The 17,072-nt window shown below is 40.7% G+C and overlaps 1 protein-coding gene across 1 annotated transcript; it reads left to right on the top strand.

Moving 5' to 3' along the window:
* The first annotated feature begins 947 nt into the window (after positions 1-947).
* Positions 948-16,535, top strand: LOC124718950 (39S ribosomal protein L32, mitochondrial). The gene is made up of 4 exons (XM_047244616.1): positions 948-1,166; positions 1,250-1,492; positions 1,573-1,715; positions 16,064-16,535. Exons 1-4 carry the CDS (start codon positions 1,076-1,078, stop codon positions 16,184-16,186), a joined length of 600 nt encoding a protein of 199 aa, XP_047100572.1. The 5' UTR covers positions 948-1,075; the 3' UTR covers positions 16,187-16,535.
* Positions 16,536-17,072: the final 537 nt, after the last annotated feature.

The raw sequence follows: 17,072 nt of genomic DNA, 5'->3' as shown, positions 1-17,072 counted from the left end.
GTTAAAAATGGAGTTGGCCTTAAGTATAGAAACATTACTTTGATAATTGACTGTCTAATACATGCATATGACCTTTCTTTCTTTCTTTTGTCTCTATTCGCTAGACACAGCTGCAGAATAAATCAGTAGACTGAAGAGAAAAGCAGCAAAGGAGGACGCAACATCTCCGAGAAAATTGAACAAACAAGAAGACACTAAAAGTACTAGAGACAGAAGAAAGGAAAATCAAAGAAGCGGAGAAATTTGAGTACCTAGAAGCGTTGATAGACCTCTGAGAAAGAAGCTTTTGCATCACAGGTCAGGAAAATGGGAGCAGTATATCAACTAAACAGAAACGTCTATAAGAAGAAATCAGTACCCATTAACATCAGGAAACGATATACTGATCGAGAAAATGGAGATAAAAATAGAGAGCATGGGAATTTCCAGTGTTCAGGCAAAGAAGAGACAAATTCAGAAGATAATATAAAATACGAACTCTACAAACGTGTACGAAAGATCGTATACCACATTTGTACTTTGCAACAGAAGAATTGTTTTTTATAACCGCATGAGTCCTACGTGGTTAAGCAATGGAAGCTTACGCTATTATCTCAACCAGAAACCAGAGAGGCGTTGTTCATCGAGATATAACATGAGCTGCAAGAAGTGGGTATATCACAGAAGGATCTCCAGGAAAGCATTCCGTTAAGACAAAATTACAACCGCATCTTGATTTCCAAGAAAAGCCAAAACATGGACTGAAGCGAGGAAGGAACAGCCCGGAAGCGAATATGACAGTTGTGGACTTAACGTGAAGTCCAGGGACAGGGAAAAAGAAAAGCCTTGGTAAGTAGCTTTGTCCGTATGTGGCTGAAACGCCAATATAAGAAGAATAAGTGAAGGTTTATGGCTGAAGCGTTCGAGTTTTGGACAGTTGAAAGTCGAACTTAGTGGCAGCCACAAACTTTGGTATGTTTATTTACCAAAGACAATGTTGATGTTTTGGTGTATTTTGTGCCGGTTGTGCGATGTTGAGGTTATAAATTGCATGTTGGTAAAATTATTCTGAGTTCGATTAGTTTTGCAAACCACTATGGCTGCAGTCATTTTTAGATTGCGCACTGCCTTGAAAAGAATAGAAGAAGTATTTCTTCAAATGTTTATGGGTCAGAACTTCCCCCATGGCAAGTACAATCCGCAGTATTTCGGATACTTTGTATACACAAGAATATTAAGAGTGTAATTAATCCTGTGCAATAATTAATAGGTAACTACGCTCTAGCATACGCTGGAAATGTAATTCCAACGCCGTCAACAAGTGCCTTTTCGTTAGAAAGTATTGTGGGTGACGGATTTTTGTGGGCTGTTCCACGAAATAGGCGCACGATCGAAAGGAGGCTAAAGAGAAAGTATGGCAATCCCGAATACCATCTCAAGATTCTCAAGCCAAAGAAGCATTTACTAACATGTAACACATGTGGCAATTCTTACGAAGCAAGAAATCTGTGTCGTAAGTAAAAAGCATTTTCTTTCGCCTTTGTACCGCGGAAAAACAGCGTCACATAAACAGTTAATTTCATTTTTAAACAGCCCATTGCTATGAGAAAGTGAAGCTGGAAACGGAAGCGATGCAAGAACAAATTCAAAAAGAACTAGGTTTGAATCCTGTTGAACAAGAAGTGGTAGTCGTCTATGAGGGTGAGAAGCAAGAACAGTCGGATGAATTTTGGAAGGTATGTTCAGCTGACATAATGTTTCTGTATGTTACTGTGCCAATCTGAGTAAATGTATTGGATGTGTTACCGAGAAAGACTGGAACAGTGTAACCAGTAAGCAATTGCTATGCAACACAATTGTGAGTTTATGTGGTTCTTGTATTTGCAGTTAGTTACATATTGATTTCAAAATTATGTAACGAGAAGTCAGTGATTAAGATACAGACAGAGATTACTTCATCCACTTACGTTACCTCTTACCTAAGCATGATTGAAAAATGTGACAACTAATTACAAAGCACCAATATTTATAATTTTAGTACCAACTTTAACGAGAACACTTTTTTATGACAGAAAAGAAATCTGAGATACAGGTAGATGTGAAGCTAGCTGTGATAATTTGTCACCAAACAAAACTTTTAAGAAGTCTCTGATGTTTACAGTGTGATTGCTTTAATCTGTGGACTAACTTATGCAGCATGTTCCAGGAGTACTGGTCAATATTCAGGGATATGACAGGAACAATCATTCAAAGCAAATAAGTCTAGTAAACATGGGTTTTAAAATACATTTCATCATAGCTATGAGCAGGACTTGTTCAGTGGAAGAGATGTGTTTGATAGCAGTGAAGATGAGCAGGTGCTTATAGATCTAAAGGAATGCACTTTGGGGCCCATGATTAGTGGTCATTTGTTTCTTGTTTTGGTCCGTACTACCTCCTCACAAAATATGAAAAGCAAAGAGCTTGTATTAGAAAATATCCATTGCACAATACCAGAGATAAAGAAGTGCTCGTAGCTCTTTGTGTATGCGTTTTACAGCCCATGTTTACTAGACTTTTTTGTTTTGAATGATTGTTTCTGTCATATCTTTTCTACTTGCAAACACATTTGCAGTTTTTAGTGCAAAGTATGCTCTCTGGGTTGGAACGTTCTATGCAATTCACTTCAGTTCTGTTTAACTGCACTGCTACCTATGTCCAATTAAACCTGCTTACTGTTGTTAAGCTTCAGTCTGCCTCACGATTTTTACCCTCAGTCCCCCTTCCCCCCTCTCATACTACCAGCCATTACCTTCTTTTAGCCTAGTTGTATCACATAACATTTTTTGTGCTAATTTGATACAGTAGCCTACTTCTTCATTTGTTACCCGGTCTACCCGTGTATTCTTCAGCATTCTGTTGTAACACCATGTTTCAAAAATTTCTTCCTCTCCTTGCCTGTACTGTCAATCATCAATGTTTCATTTTTGTATAACACTACATTCCAGACAATTGCTTTCACAAGGCCTCCTACCACTTGTTTATATATTAGATGTTTGCAAATATCTCTTTTTAAGAAGCACTTTTCTCTCTATTACCATTGTTCATGTTATATTCCCAGTTATTTTGCAGCAAAACACATTTACTACTTTCAGAGTTTCATTTCCTAATCTAATTTCCTCAGCTTCACCTGATGTAATTTCACTGCATTCCATAACTCTTATTATTCTTGATATTTGTCTTATAACCCGTTTTGAAGGCACTAACCATTGTACTCAATGGATCTTTCAGGCCCATTGCCGTTTATAATAGAAATTACAATCTCATCAACAAATCACAGACGTTTTAGTTTTTCCCCTTAACTTTAATTACTTTTGCAAATGTCTCCTCAATTGCTTCATTGCTTCCTGTAAGTGTACAAATAACATGGAAAGGGGGGGGGGGGGGGTAGGCCACAGTCCTGTCTCCATTACTGCCTTTCTTTCATGTCCTTTGACTTTTATAACTGCAGTTTTGACTGTAGCTACACATTTTAGACAACATTTCACTTCTTGTATTTTTATCTCTGTCAGCTTCAGAATTTCAAAGAGTGTATTCCATTCAGTATTGTCTGAACTTCCTCTACTAGTGCAATAAATTTAAGTTTGCCTTTTTTAGTCTCTCTTCTAACATAAGTCGTAGGAGCAGATTTGTCTTGTGTGTTCCTACATTCCTCCAGAATCCAAGTAGATGTGCTCCAAGATTGACTTCTGTCAATTGTTCCATTCTTTTGTAATTCCTGTTAATATTTTTTAACAATAACTTTTTAATCTGATGTTTATCTAATAATCGTACTCTCTGCTGGAAATATCACTTTGCCACAAAGAAAAATGATCCTAATCCTACTCCTAATGATCCAACTCCCCAAGACACTATCCAAATTGAACCCTGCCTGGAACAGTTCTGTCCCCCGTCACAGCGGGACCCACCGCATCTTCCTCAAAATCATCCTCTCCAAACCTTCCAGGAATTTCTGACCTCCAGCCTTGCCTCTCAATCCTTCTTAAAAAACCTTAATCCTACTCCCAACATCGCCACTGCTGAGGCCCAAGTTATCCGTGATCTGTAGGCTGACCGATCCATCGTCATTCTTCCGGCGGACAAGGGTTCCACGACCGTGGTACTTGATCGTCGGGAGTATGTGGCTGAGGGACTGCGTCAGCTTTCAGACAACACTACATACAAAGTTTGCCAAGGTGATCCTATTCCTGATGTCCAGGCGGAGCTTCAAGGAATCCTCAGAACCTTAGGCCCCCTACAAAACCCTTCACCTGACTCCATCAACCTCCTGACCCCACCGATACCCCGCACCCCTACCTTCTACCTTCTTCCTAAAATTCACAAACCCAATCATCCCGGCCGCCCCATTGTAGCTGGTTACGAAGCCCCCACAGAACGTATCTCTGCCTACGTAGATCAACACCTTCAACCCATTACATGCAGTCTCCCATCCTTCATCAAAGACACCAACCACTTTCGCGAACGCCTGGAGTCCTTACCCAGTCTGTTACCCCCGGAAACTATCCTTGTAACCATTGATGCCACTTCCTTATACACAAATATTCCGCACGTCGAGGGCCTCGCTGCGATGGAGCCTGCCACCCTACCTAAAACCTCTTTCCTCATTACCTTAGCCAGCTTCATCCTGACCCACAACTTCTTCACTTTCGAAGGCCAGACATACCAACAATTAAAGGAAACAGTCATGGGTACCAGGATGGCCCCCTTGTATGCCAGCCTATTCATGGGTCGCTTAGAGGAAGCTTTCTTGGTTACCCAGGCCTGCCAACCCAAAGTTTGGTACAGATTTATTGATGACATCTTCATGATCCGGACTCACAGTGAAGAAGAACTCCAGAATTTCCTCTCCAACCTCAACTCCTTTGGTTGCATCAGATTCACCTGGTCCTACTCCAAATCCCATGCCACTTTCCTTGACGTTGACCTCCATCTGTCCAATGGTCAGCTTCACACGTCCGTCCACATCAAACCCACCAACAAGCAACAGTACCTCTATTATGACAGCTGCCACCCATTCCACATCAAACGGTCCCTTCCCTGTACCCTAGGTCTTCGTGGCAAACGAATCTGCTCCAGTCCTGAATCCCTGAACCATTACACCAACAACCTGAAAACAGCTTTCGCATCCCGCAACTACCCTCCCGACCTGGTACAGAAGCAAATAACCAGAGCCACTTCCTCATCCCCTCAAATACAGAATCTCCCACAGAAGAACCCCAAAAGTGCCCCACTTGTGACAGGATACTTTCCGGGACTGGATCAGACTCTGAATGTGGCTCTCCAGCAGGGATACGACTTCCTCAAATCCTGCCCCGAAATGAGATCCATCTATCATGAAATCCTCCCCACTCCACCAAGAGTGTCTTTCCGCCATCCACCTAACCTTCGTAACCTCTTAGTTCATCCCTATGAAATCCCCAAACCACCTTCCCTACCCTCTGGCTCCTACCCTTGTAACTGCCCCCGGTGTAACACCTGTCCCATGCACCCTCCCACCACCAGCTACTCCAGTCCTGTAACCCGGAAGGTGTACACGATCAAAGGCAGAGCCACGTGTGTGAAAGCACCCACGTGATTTACCAATTGACCTGCCTACACTGTGAAGCTTTCTATGTGGGAATGACCAGCAACAAACTGTCCATTCGCATGTATGGACACAGGCAGACAGTGTTTGTTGGTAATGAGGATCACCCTGTGGCTAAACATGCCTCGGTGCACGGCCAGCACATCTTGGCACAGTGTTACACCGTCCGGGTTATCTGGATACTTCCCACTAACACCAACCTGTCAGAACTCCGGAGATGGGAACTTGCCCTTCAGTATATCCTCTCTTCTCGTTATCCACCAGGCCTCAATCTCCGCTAATTTCAAGTTGCCGCCTCTCATACCTCACCTGTCTTTCAACAACATCTTTGCCTCTGTACTTCCGCCTCGACTGACATCTCTGCCCAAACTCTTTGCCTTTACAAATGTCTGCTTTTTGTGTGTGTGTGTGTGTGTGTGTGTGTGTGTGTGTGTGTGTGTGTGTGTGTGTGTGTGTGTGCGCGCGCGCATACCTGTCCTTTTTTTCCCCCTAAGGTAAGTCTTTCGCTCCCGGGATTGGAATGACTCCTTACCCTCTCCGTTAAAACCCACATCCTTTCGTCTTTCCCTCTCCTTCCCTCTTTCCTTATATATTCTACATGCTTATTCATTTTATGTTTTCATCAATAATTATCCCAAGGAGTTTTGTAAATTTGGTGTTTTCTGCTATGCACTCATCAATACATCTTCACTGTGAAAGTTTCAAAGTCTGAAGTTTACACAAAGTGTTTTAGTAATATTGTTGTGCGGGTTTAATTGAGTAAATCTTTGGATGGCATTATTTACTTCTACACTGGCTTTTATTTCTAGCTTTTCTGTGTCTTTAACTCCCAACAGAAGAGTTGTGTCATCGGCATAGGTTACTATACTACCATACTCAATCATATTTGGCATGTGATTTGGGTAAAGGATGAAGAGTATTGGGCCAAGAATGGAGCCTTGTGGCACAGAGAAGTGTAAAATTCTTGCTTTAGATCTTATTTTTCACCAGCAGTTTTTGTAATTTCAGTATATTGCCTCCTGTTTGTCAGGTATGAGAGAATCCAGTCTCCTGCATTTCCTCTTGCGTCATATAATCCTAATATTTCTACTAAAGTTTTGTGGTCTACTTAGTGGAATGCCTTTGTTAGATCCATAAATACTCATACACATTTATTTATAGGGATTGACTGCTACTTTGTTTTTAAAGTTAGGTCTTTCAGTGCTCCGTCATATTTCTCTCGCGCTGTTGTATCTCCAATCCTATCTTCTTTTTCCTTTTTGTAATATTGTCTTCAGATTTCTTTTGTTCATATAGTCCTTCCATATATCCCTTCTTCCTTTCATTCTTCCCTTCTTTGTTTAGTACTGGGTTGCCACCTGACTTCTAGTTATTCATACTCTGGCTTTTTTCTTGAAGATATTGTTAAATTTAATATCTCATATGTTATCCAAGGATTTGTATTGGGTGTTGCCTTTCTTCCTAATTTTTACTGTGTTGCTTTCATGATTTCATCTTCTGTAGTATTTTTTCCCATTTCCATCAGATGTTGTCTGATACTGTTTTTTAAACTTACAACAAACTCAGTTTCTTTTAACTTATCCAGGTTCCAGTTACTTAATTTCCTGTATCTCGCAATTTTTCTCACCTTTAATTGCCTCTCATAACTCATAAATTATGGTAAGGGTCAACTTCGGCTCCTTCATAACCAATAAATTTTATTCATAGTCCACTTCTACTCCTGAAAATGTTTTGCTGTTTAAAATCTGGTTTCCAAAGCTCTGTTTTATCATTATATAATCTGTCTGAAACTTTGGTGTTTCCAGGTGTTTTTCACTTACACAACTTACTTTCGAGAATGTTTAAGCAAGTGTTTCCAAATTATACAAGGCAGCTTCACCTTGCATTTATTTCTGCCAGTCCATGTTCAGCAATTTTTTTCTTTCTCTTACTTTTCCTATTATCAAATTCCAGTCCCTTGCCACTATTAATTGTTTTTCTGTCTCTCTGTCAGCAATTTATATAGCTTAAGAACAGCAGAAGCACTATAATACTTCCGTTAGGGAAGCCAGATATCACTTGTGTTTTATTCAATAACTTTCCATCAATTACTATAAAATGAGACTTTTTTTAACTAGAAATCATGAATCTAGTCTGAGCTGACCAAAGATGATACTTCACAGGCACACAATTTGATTAGAAGCTGCTTGTGAGGAATTGTGTCAAAAGCATTTTGAAAATCTAGAATTATTGAGTCAGTTTGAGATCCTCTGTTGATAGCCCTTACTTAGCGTGAATAAAGAGCCGGTTGTGTTTCACTAGAATAATGTTTTCGGAATTTGTGCTGACTTTGTGTCAACAGGTTGTTTTCTTTGCGGTAATTCATAATATTCAAACACAGTATATGTTCCAAGTTCTGCTTCAGATTGATGTTAGTCATATAGGACTGTCATTCAGCGAATTACTTCTATTTTCTATATCACCGGGAAATACAATGACTGCAGTTTCCCTTGCTTTTAGCTGTTTGTAGGTCTAACATAGCAATGCCATGTTGCCTAATGTTACAACGGAAATGCTGCTGCCCTCCTTCAAGAACTCAATGCAAACTAAGTACTGGATTACACTGTACATGCAGGTTTTTTGTGTATGAGTGTTTAATGTAAATATAGGACCTATACATATTCACTTATTCATATATGTGGGTCATTGCAAATGTCATGACAACAACACTATGTGATCAAAAGTGTCTGGACACCTGGCTGAAATGGCTGAAAATGACTTAAAAGTTTGTGGCGCCCTCCTTCAGTAATGCTAGAATTCAATATGGTGTTGGCCCACCCTTAGCCTTGATGACAGCTTCCACTCTCGCAGGCATATGTTCAGTCAGGCACTGGAATGTTTCTTAGGGAATGCCAGCCCAATCTTCACGGAGTGCGGCACTAAAAAGAGGTATCGACGTTGGTCGGTGAGGCCTGGCACGAAGTCGGCGCTCCGAAACATCCCAAAGGTGTTCTGTAGGTTTCTGTGCAGGTCAGTCCATTACAGGGATGTTATTGTCATGCAAACACTCCGCCACAGGCTGTGCATTATGAACAGGTGCTCGGTCATGTTGAAAGATGCAATCGCCATCCCCGAATTACTCTTCACCAGTGGGAAGCAAGAAGGTGCGTAAAACATCAGTGAAGGTCTGTGCTGTGATAGTGCCAAGCAAAACAACAAAGGGTGCAAGCTCCCTCCCTTAAAAGCACAACCACACCATAAGACCACCTCCTCCATTGGCAGATGATGTTCACCAGACATTCACCATAGCCACACCCTACCATAAGACCGCCACATTGTGCACCATGATTTGTCACTCCACTCAACATTTTTCCACTGCTCAATCGTCCAAAGTTTACACTCCTTACACCAAGTGAGGCGTCGTGATGTGTGGCTTATGAGCAGCCGCTTGACTGTGAAATCCAAGTTCCCTCACCTCCCACCTAACTGTCATAGTACTCGCAGGGGATCCTGATGCAGTTTGGAATTCCTGTGTGATGGTCTGGATAGATGTCTGCGTATTACACATTACGACACTCTTCAACTGTCGGCGGTCTCTGTCAGTCAACAGACGAGGTCAGCCTGTACGCTTTTGTGCTTTACATTTCCAAACTCTCTTGCAGACGTATGACACAAGTGACCCCCAATCACCTGATCACGTTCAAAGTCCTTGGTTTCCACGGAGCACCCCATTCTGCTCGCTCAACGATGTCTGATGACTACTGAGGCAGCTGATATGGAGTAGCTGGCAGCACAAAGCACCTAATATGAAAAATGTATGTTTTTGTGGGTGTCCGGGTACTTTTGATCACACAATGTATTTTTTGTCTTGAAAATGGCAACGAATTAAAAAATTCGGAAATATCCAAGTGGAATGTTAGTTCATATATAAACACTACATGTAGGGAGATGAATGAACACACACATGGTACTAAAGATGCAGCATGAGGAAAAAGTTGAAAGAAAGTTTGTCATTGCAAATGTGTTTTACTGTCAGTTGCAACAGTAGTACATTACAAACTATGTGCCTTCTGTGTTGGTTGGAGTTTGCCCGGAATCCTTTCCAGGAGAACGAAGCACGAAGAGAGACTACAGTGGGAGCTGAGAAGCCATTCAGTATGGATGTTACCCGACTTGAACAGTGTTCTTACATAAAGATTCCAGTTCACCATAGAAGGAACGTACAAGAGTGTCTAACAATGCCGCCACTTGCAAAGTAGGTTAGAAATCAGATTAATAATGTTGCTCACGTAGTATATGTTCGCTTTATCGGGCAACAACAAAGTTACCGACTGTGGATGGTATCGTCAGAATGGAAATAATGAGGTCACTGTAAAAAAAGTCATTAATTTGGCACTTATCTTGAATGGATTCCCACGTAGATTTCGTTGAAGTTGTTATGGCTCATCTTGTTGATTCTAGGGTGATTCCACTTTGAATGCTAGAAGGTCCAGATCTGTATTTTAGCAATATTTGAAGACCTGACAAATGCATTTTTCAGGAAATGCTTAATGATCAAACAATCCCAGATCAGAACAATGGTATGGTAGAAGTAATTTTTGACTTGGTGTTCATGATCCACATTTTTGTTAAACTTCTTGTAAATTCACATATACTTCTTCTTAATTGTCACATCATCAAGAAAACAGTTTTGTATCAATCTTCATATATTTAATTTTCACTTTAACCAAACACAAGACTTGACTGTTCTTTTACAAAGCGAAATAACAAATTAACTTTTGCAAAGTGAAACAAAGACTACTCTGTGCGCATTCGCGCCAAAATGGTTACAAGTAAGTCAAAGATTATGACAATCTCACAGAAATGAATACACACAAGAACCATATCACTGTAATATAGTGATACATTGGAGTACCTGTACATTAATAAAATCAAATGTGAATATTGTCACAAAAATATGTCAGTTACTTCGCAGTAGTACGATATTACTGGTATCAAGAACTGGGGTTGGACTGCCGTAATGGTCACGTAAATAGATAACCATTACAAGTGCCACGAGGTGTTTGTGGAAGCAGTAGGACATGCTGCTCTACCATGCTGAACTGTTGCTCAGTGGGTAGATTCATTCAGGCGCCGCACAGCTACAATGGCCGACCTGCTCCAATATGTGTGGCCTCTCAGTGTGTGTACGGATTGTGCCCATACCCAGATTGCCCAATGCCAAGGGAACCTCAGCAGACAGATGCTGCAGGAATTACAGGGCCATGCTGGTATTGACAAAACAACAATCCACAGGATTTTATGCAACAGTCTACACGTTCTTAAAGTTGGTGCAAAGTGGGTGCGTCATGCACCAGGTGAAGAGACGAAATGGAAATGGGCATGTTAAGAAATTCGTCATGTGCATCTAGTGCATTATCAGGAGGAATGAGACAATATGCTTGTGAGATTGCTGCCGTAGATGAATTTTGAGCCAGGGCCTGCAAACCAGAACTGAAACCCAGTCCCTCGGAATGGCATCATCTGGGTTCATCATACAGGCAGAAATATTGTTTGAATCCCTCTCTTGTCCTTTTGTGGTTATCATAGCGTATGTCATTAGAGGAGTGATTTCGTGCGTCGTTAGAGGAGTGATTTCGTGCCATTTTGTCCCCCATACGCAAACTGTCAATTCACTGTACTACTGTCGTACTTTTCTGCAATTACGCCTACGAGGGGTTATTTGGGAGAATCGTCCTGAACGTCCACACAGTGGATTAATTCTTCAGGACAAAGTGAGAGCCCATATGGCAGCGTGCGTGTGGAATCTGCTCGTGCGATGGGGGGTAAGTACTGGAGTGTCTACCATATTTGCCAGACTTAACACCTTGTGGTTATGACATCATACAAAAACTGAAAGAGTGATTGTGTGGAACATGCTTTCAAACATGTAAAGACATTGCAACACAGTGACACATCAAATTCGACAATTCACACGTGCTGAGGCCACAGGTATTTGAAGTCTCGCACAATGTTTGCAGTATGTGATGGATTAGTTAGGAGACTAGTTCGAGAGACTCTAAGATGCTACAAGACCATGTCCCTGCCTGGTACTGTTGTGTTCTGTTGCAATTGACAGTAAAATCTGTTTGAAACAAAAAAAAATTTTTTTTTTTTTTTTCTTTTTTTGGGGGGGGGGGGGGGGGGGTGCTGTATCTTTATGGCTGTGTGTGTGTGTTCGTCCCTCTCCCTGCATGTAATGTTTGCATATGAACTAACGTTCCATTTGCATATTTTGATACTTTTTAATTTTCAAGGCAAAAAATAGTTGCCATGACTTTTGGAATGACCCTCATACATTCAAGGGCCAAAAGAAAGTGGTACACCAGCCCAATATCGCGTGGGACCTCCGCGAGCACACAGAAGTGCCGCGACATGATATGGAAGGGTCTCGACTAATCTGAAGTAGTGCTAGAGGGAAATGACACCGTGAATCCTGCAGGGCTGTCCGTAAGTTCATAAGAGTGTAGATCTCTTCTGAACAGCACATTGCAAAGCATTCCAAATAAGCTCAATAATGTTCATGTCTGGAGAGTTTGGTGGCCAGTGGAATTGTTTAAACTCAAAAGAGTGTTCCTGGACCACTCTGTAGCAATTTTGTATGTCTGGGACATCGCATTGTCCTGCTGATATTGCCCAAGTCCATCGGAATGCACAATGGATGTGAATGGATGCAGGTGATCAGACAGGTTGCTTACGTACGTGTCATCTGTCAGTTGTGTCTAGACGTATCAGGGGTCCCATGTAACTCCAGCTGTATGTGCCCCGCACCATTACAGAGCCTCCACCAGCTTGAACAGTCATGCTGACATGCAGCGTTCATGGATTCATGAGGTTGTCTCCATACCCGTACACTACTGTCCATTCGATACAATTTGAAACGAGATGTGTTTGACTGAGCAACATGTTTCCAGTCATCAACAGTCAAATCTTGGTGTTGTTGGGTCCAGACAAGGTGTAAAGTTTTGTGTCGTGTACGAGTGGGCCTTTGACTACAAAAGCCCATATTGATGATGTTTTGTTGAACGGTTCACAAGCTGACACTTATTGATGGCCCAGCATTGAAATTTGCAGCAATTTGCGGAAGAGTTGCACTTATGTCACATTGAACGGTTCTCTTCAGTCGTTGTTGGTTCCATTCTTTCAGGATCTTTTTCTGGCTGTAGCAATCTTTTTTCTGGCTGTAGCAATCTTGGAAATTTGATGTTTTTATCAGTTTCCTGATATTCACGGTACACTCTTAAAATGCTCGTGTGGGAAAATCCCCAATTCATCGCTAACTCAGAGATACTGTGTCTCATCACTTGTGTACTGACTATAACACCATGTTCAAAGTCACTTAAATCTTGATACCCTGCTATTGTAGCAGCAGTAACCGATCTAACAACTGTGCCAGACACTTGTTGTCTTATACAGGCATTGCTGACCACAGCACCATATTCTGCCTGTTTACGTATTTCTGTATTTGAATAGATATACCTATACCAGTTTCTTTGCCACTTCAGTGTGTATGCCAGTATCTATTGAGGTATTCATAACTCCCAAAATGCCCCATGCCTCCCCTCCTCCCGTTCCTAGTCTCGTCCATTGCAAATAAGTGATCAACTGCTGAAGCATTCGCATCGAAGTTCCACACATGAAGAACTGAAAAGCAGTGGAGCTCACACAATGTTAGGTGCAGAAAGCTCACTAATATACCAGATTGCATAGCAGCTTCAATTCCCACCGTGCTGTAATTGTGTTGTTGCCTACGATGACTGCCTGTAAAGTGCAATCTAGTACTTAGGTCACACTAAAAATGTGCAGTAGGGAAAAATGTTGCATTCAACAAGGCCACAAGAAACTTCTGGTTGGCAGTGGCACAAAGTTCCAGCACTGCTTTCTGCAGACTCAGTATGTCAGAATGTTATGAATACACTTTGCAGATAACATTATTCTAACGGCAGCTGTGCTGGAGGGGTATCTGTGCAGAGGATAAACAAATCTATGGTTCTTGAAGGACTTGCAATAGTGTCTAAAGCAATTATTTTTACATTTTTCAGTGGAACTTTAAAGAACAGGAAAGCACTGGAAACACAACAAGCGAAAATGAATAAATTACTCATGCTCTCATTCTCTTTACATTGTTCAAAATCGGAAATAAAAACATCTAAATTTTGCCTAAAATAATTTATTGTTTTTGTTTCTTTTTAAGAACAATGAGCTCTACTTGTCTCTCTACAGTATGCAACAGTCTGAAAGGCATTGGCTGAGTGCTGACACACACACACACACACACACACACACACACACAAACAAATGTGCATACGGGCTTCCCTCTTTGTTCTGATAGTGTCCGGTGGTGTAAACAAAACATGGAAACAAAAGTCTTTTATGAAACCACATTGAAAAGAAATTCTTGTTCTAATGTGAGACTTATCATTGATAATCATTATAAAATCAAATGAAACTTGTAACACAGTGTGGGTTAAACACTAAAGTTGGCAGTCTTCATAACCAGTGAACAATAATTACAAAATCTACAGCTTGTTGCAGACAAGGAAGGTTACTCGATTCGGGGATGCCCTGGGTGAAAGAGGGCAGAAATTGTAGTCATGTTACAGAGCGTTTTGAGGAGAAATTTTTATGTCTGACATCAGGTAGTACCAACCTAAAACTGAATGCCTAGAACGCATTAGCATATTTCACGTGGAAGTAACAGTGATTCATGAAAGCTCGCTATACAGACAGTCGTCTTCAAAAGTGATGTTTATTTGTATACGTGATTCTGAAATTAAATTAAAGCTGTTTTAATACAACACAATAAGCAGAAGGAAAGTTTGTACTAGAGTAATTGTTGTCAGATCTTGATGATCATTAAGGCAATGACTCAGCATACCTCCCAACCATTTCAAATATTGCAAGCCTTTAATACAGGCTGTGATGACCCAACTTGCTTACTGTGCTAACATTACATTATGTGGTTAATAACTTTGCTTATAGTGTACATTTTCTGCTTTGTTCCAAGACTGGTTTCGAGCAGAAATACGATGCACTTTTTACAGAAATCTGTATGAAAATCAATGTTAAAGATTGTGATACTGTCAAAGAAAACTTAAAATGCAGGAAATGTTGTAACACGAAATCATTAATGATGGGAAAGTATTGTATTGAGAGAATAGAACGTATGTTGAGACTGACAAGAATGATTGTAAAATGCGGGACTGTAGAAAGATATACATATTCAGAAAACAAAATAAGTAGTCAGTAGCATCATAGCTCAATGAGGAATTTGAAGCAGTTTAACCCAGCGCAGAAGCAAGTAGAAAAACTGTGGCACAGGTGTAGAATAGTTGTCCATACACATGATAGGGATATTTACATAGAAGAACAGTTCGTGATGGGAGGGACCCTCTGTGGTATATAGTCACCAAGAAAAAGAAAAAAAGCTCTATATAACAGGTATAAAACAAAGCATTCAGCTTTAGAGAGATAGCTCCTAAAGGAAGAGCAGTTGGCTATAAATGGCAATGTGTCAAGGCACTGAGTGACCACCATAGCAAAAACTTAAAAGACCTCTCCCAAGACCGAAAAGAAATTCTGGTCATATGTTAAGGCTGCTTTCTTACTCACCAAATGGCAGCAGAACACACACATAAAAGACGGTTATAATTAGACAAGCATTCGGAGCTAGTGGCTCTTTCAGGTAGTAGGGTTGAAGGGAAAGGAAACGGGGTGAAGGAAAAGGACTGGAGAGGGCTAGGAAAAGGGGTAAATTTTGGGAAAGTCACCGTGAACCGTGGAGTAGGAGAGACTTACTGCACAGGATGAGAAGGAAGTACTGATCTTTCCTTCTCATCCCATGTGGTAAATCTCCTCTAACACATTCATGTTTTCATCGATTTTTGAAGTTGAAGGTCTCCATGAGTGAGGTTTTTCTTCAATGTGTTCCTGGTGGCCTTCCAAAGATGATTTGTGCCAGTGAAAAACTTGTACTCTCAATAAGGAATGTTTCCCATAGGCCTGTTTCAACTTTTCAGAGGTCACACTCATGAATTCTCCAAGTTTAACAGAAAACTTGATTGCACAATATTGCTCTATATTCTGCTGTTCCATTTTTGTACACACAACAGAAACACAACTTCTCAAAAATTGTGTGATGGCTGTATGCAGCGGGAACTGGGGATGGACTCACCAGTCTACACAAGTAAAACAACGTTGCCAGATCACTCACAGGGTTGTCAGTCTATTTATCAGTCTCATTATTTTTCTCTCACACACACGGTTGGTTGAGAAATTTGTGTAGAAGGCTTTTGTGCAAGGTAGGTATTTTCTACTACCATAGAAATTAGTTAGCCATATTTCAACAAGTCAAAATTGCATAAACATAGTAATTACAAATTACACACCTTTGAAAGTGTAGATAACAAAAAGTGATGAATAGATGTTTTTCTCTCTTTTTAGGGGAAGCGAATAGTAGAGATGAAGAGGGAACGCCCACCGTGGTTCAGCAAAAATCTTCTGCAGCGTTCCACTGAGGAACCGACATCTGTTCCAGGAGACATGAAGCCGAAAGAGTTGGCATGAGCACACTGGCAACTTGTGCATTGTTGTTATACCAGGTGGTGACAGTGGATATTGTTGCAAACAGCAAGCTAAATAAGCATACGGTAATGCTTGAGGTTGCCCATACGGACTGAATCCAGACTGTTGACCACGGAGTGTAGATAGCATTGGTGTTTGTTGTGTTTTACGATGAGCAATGTTTGTTGTAACTGTCTTCTCACTTGTACCCAAAATTGTATCAATGCTTGAAGTTTGTACTGAAGCATAGTATTTGCATAATAACTTTGGATAACATAACTTGTAAAGTGAGAAATATGATTGATACAGTACTAGCATAAACAGTGTTCGTAATAAAGAGTGTTTAAATTTATCCCCACCAATCCATTTGAACTGCACTTTTGTAGAATTTAAATTTCATATTGTTCACATATACTACTTCGACCATTGTTGCCAATTAATTTACAGAAAGCTTTGAAGACAAGATGCTGAGAACAGCTTTTTTAAAACCTACCTGTTTTTGGAGCTACGTTGATAACATGTTCACAGTGTGGCCACATGGACAAGATACTCTACTTTTCCTATTTTGAGGATAGGTGTAGATTAAATGTATTCATTAGTTGATCAGTAGAATTGTTGTAGATTAATTCTTGAAAGTACTTGCAATATCCAGAATGAAATTTTCACTCTGCAGCAGAGTGTGCACAGATATGAAACTTTCTGACAGATTAAAACTGTGTTTTGGACCGAGGCTCTGTCAGACAGTTTCATATCAGCACACACTCCGCTGCAGAGTGAAAATTTCTTTCTGGAAACATCCCCTAGGCTGTGGCTAAGTCATGTCTCCGCAGTATCCTTTCTTCCAGGAGCGCTAATTATGCAAGATTCACAGGAGAGCTTCTGTGAAGTT

This window comes from Schistocerca piceifrons, chromosome 10 (assembly GCF_021461385.2).
Source record: "Schistocerca piceifrons isolate TAMUIC-IGC-003096 chromosome 10, iqSchPice1.1, whole genome shotgun sequence".
In the NCBI taxonomy this organism is placed as follows: Eukaryota; Metazoa; Arthropoda; class Insecta; order Orthoptera; family Acrididae; genus Schistocerca; species Schistocerca piceifrons.
Note: the sequence above shows the minus strand (reverse complement) of the source record. Positions and strands in the feature narration are given on the sequence as shown.

Bases quoted from the DNA above. Each gene is read 5' to 3' on its own strand.
- LOC124718950 (XM_047244616.1), top strand. From the start codon at position 1,076: ATGGCTGCAGTCATTTTTAGATTGCGCACTGCCTTGAAAAGAATAGAA. The intron at 1,167-1,249 runs GCAAGTACAATC...AATAATTAATAG, and splicing joins GGGTCAGAACTTCCCCCATG to GTAACTACGCTCTAGCATAC. The intron at 1,493-1,572 runs GTAAGTAAAAAG...ATTTTTAAACAG, and splicing joins CGAAGCAAGAAATCTGTGTC to CCCATTGCTATGAGAAAGTG.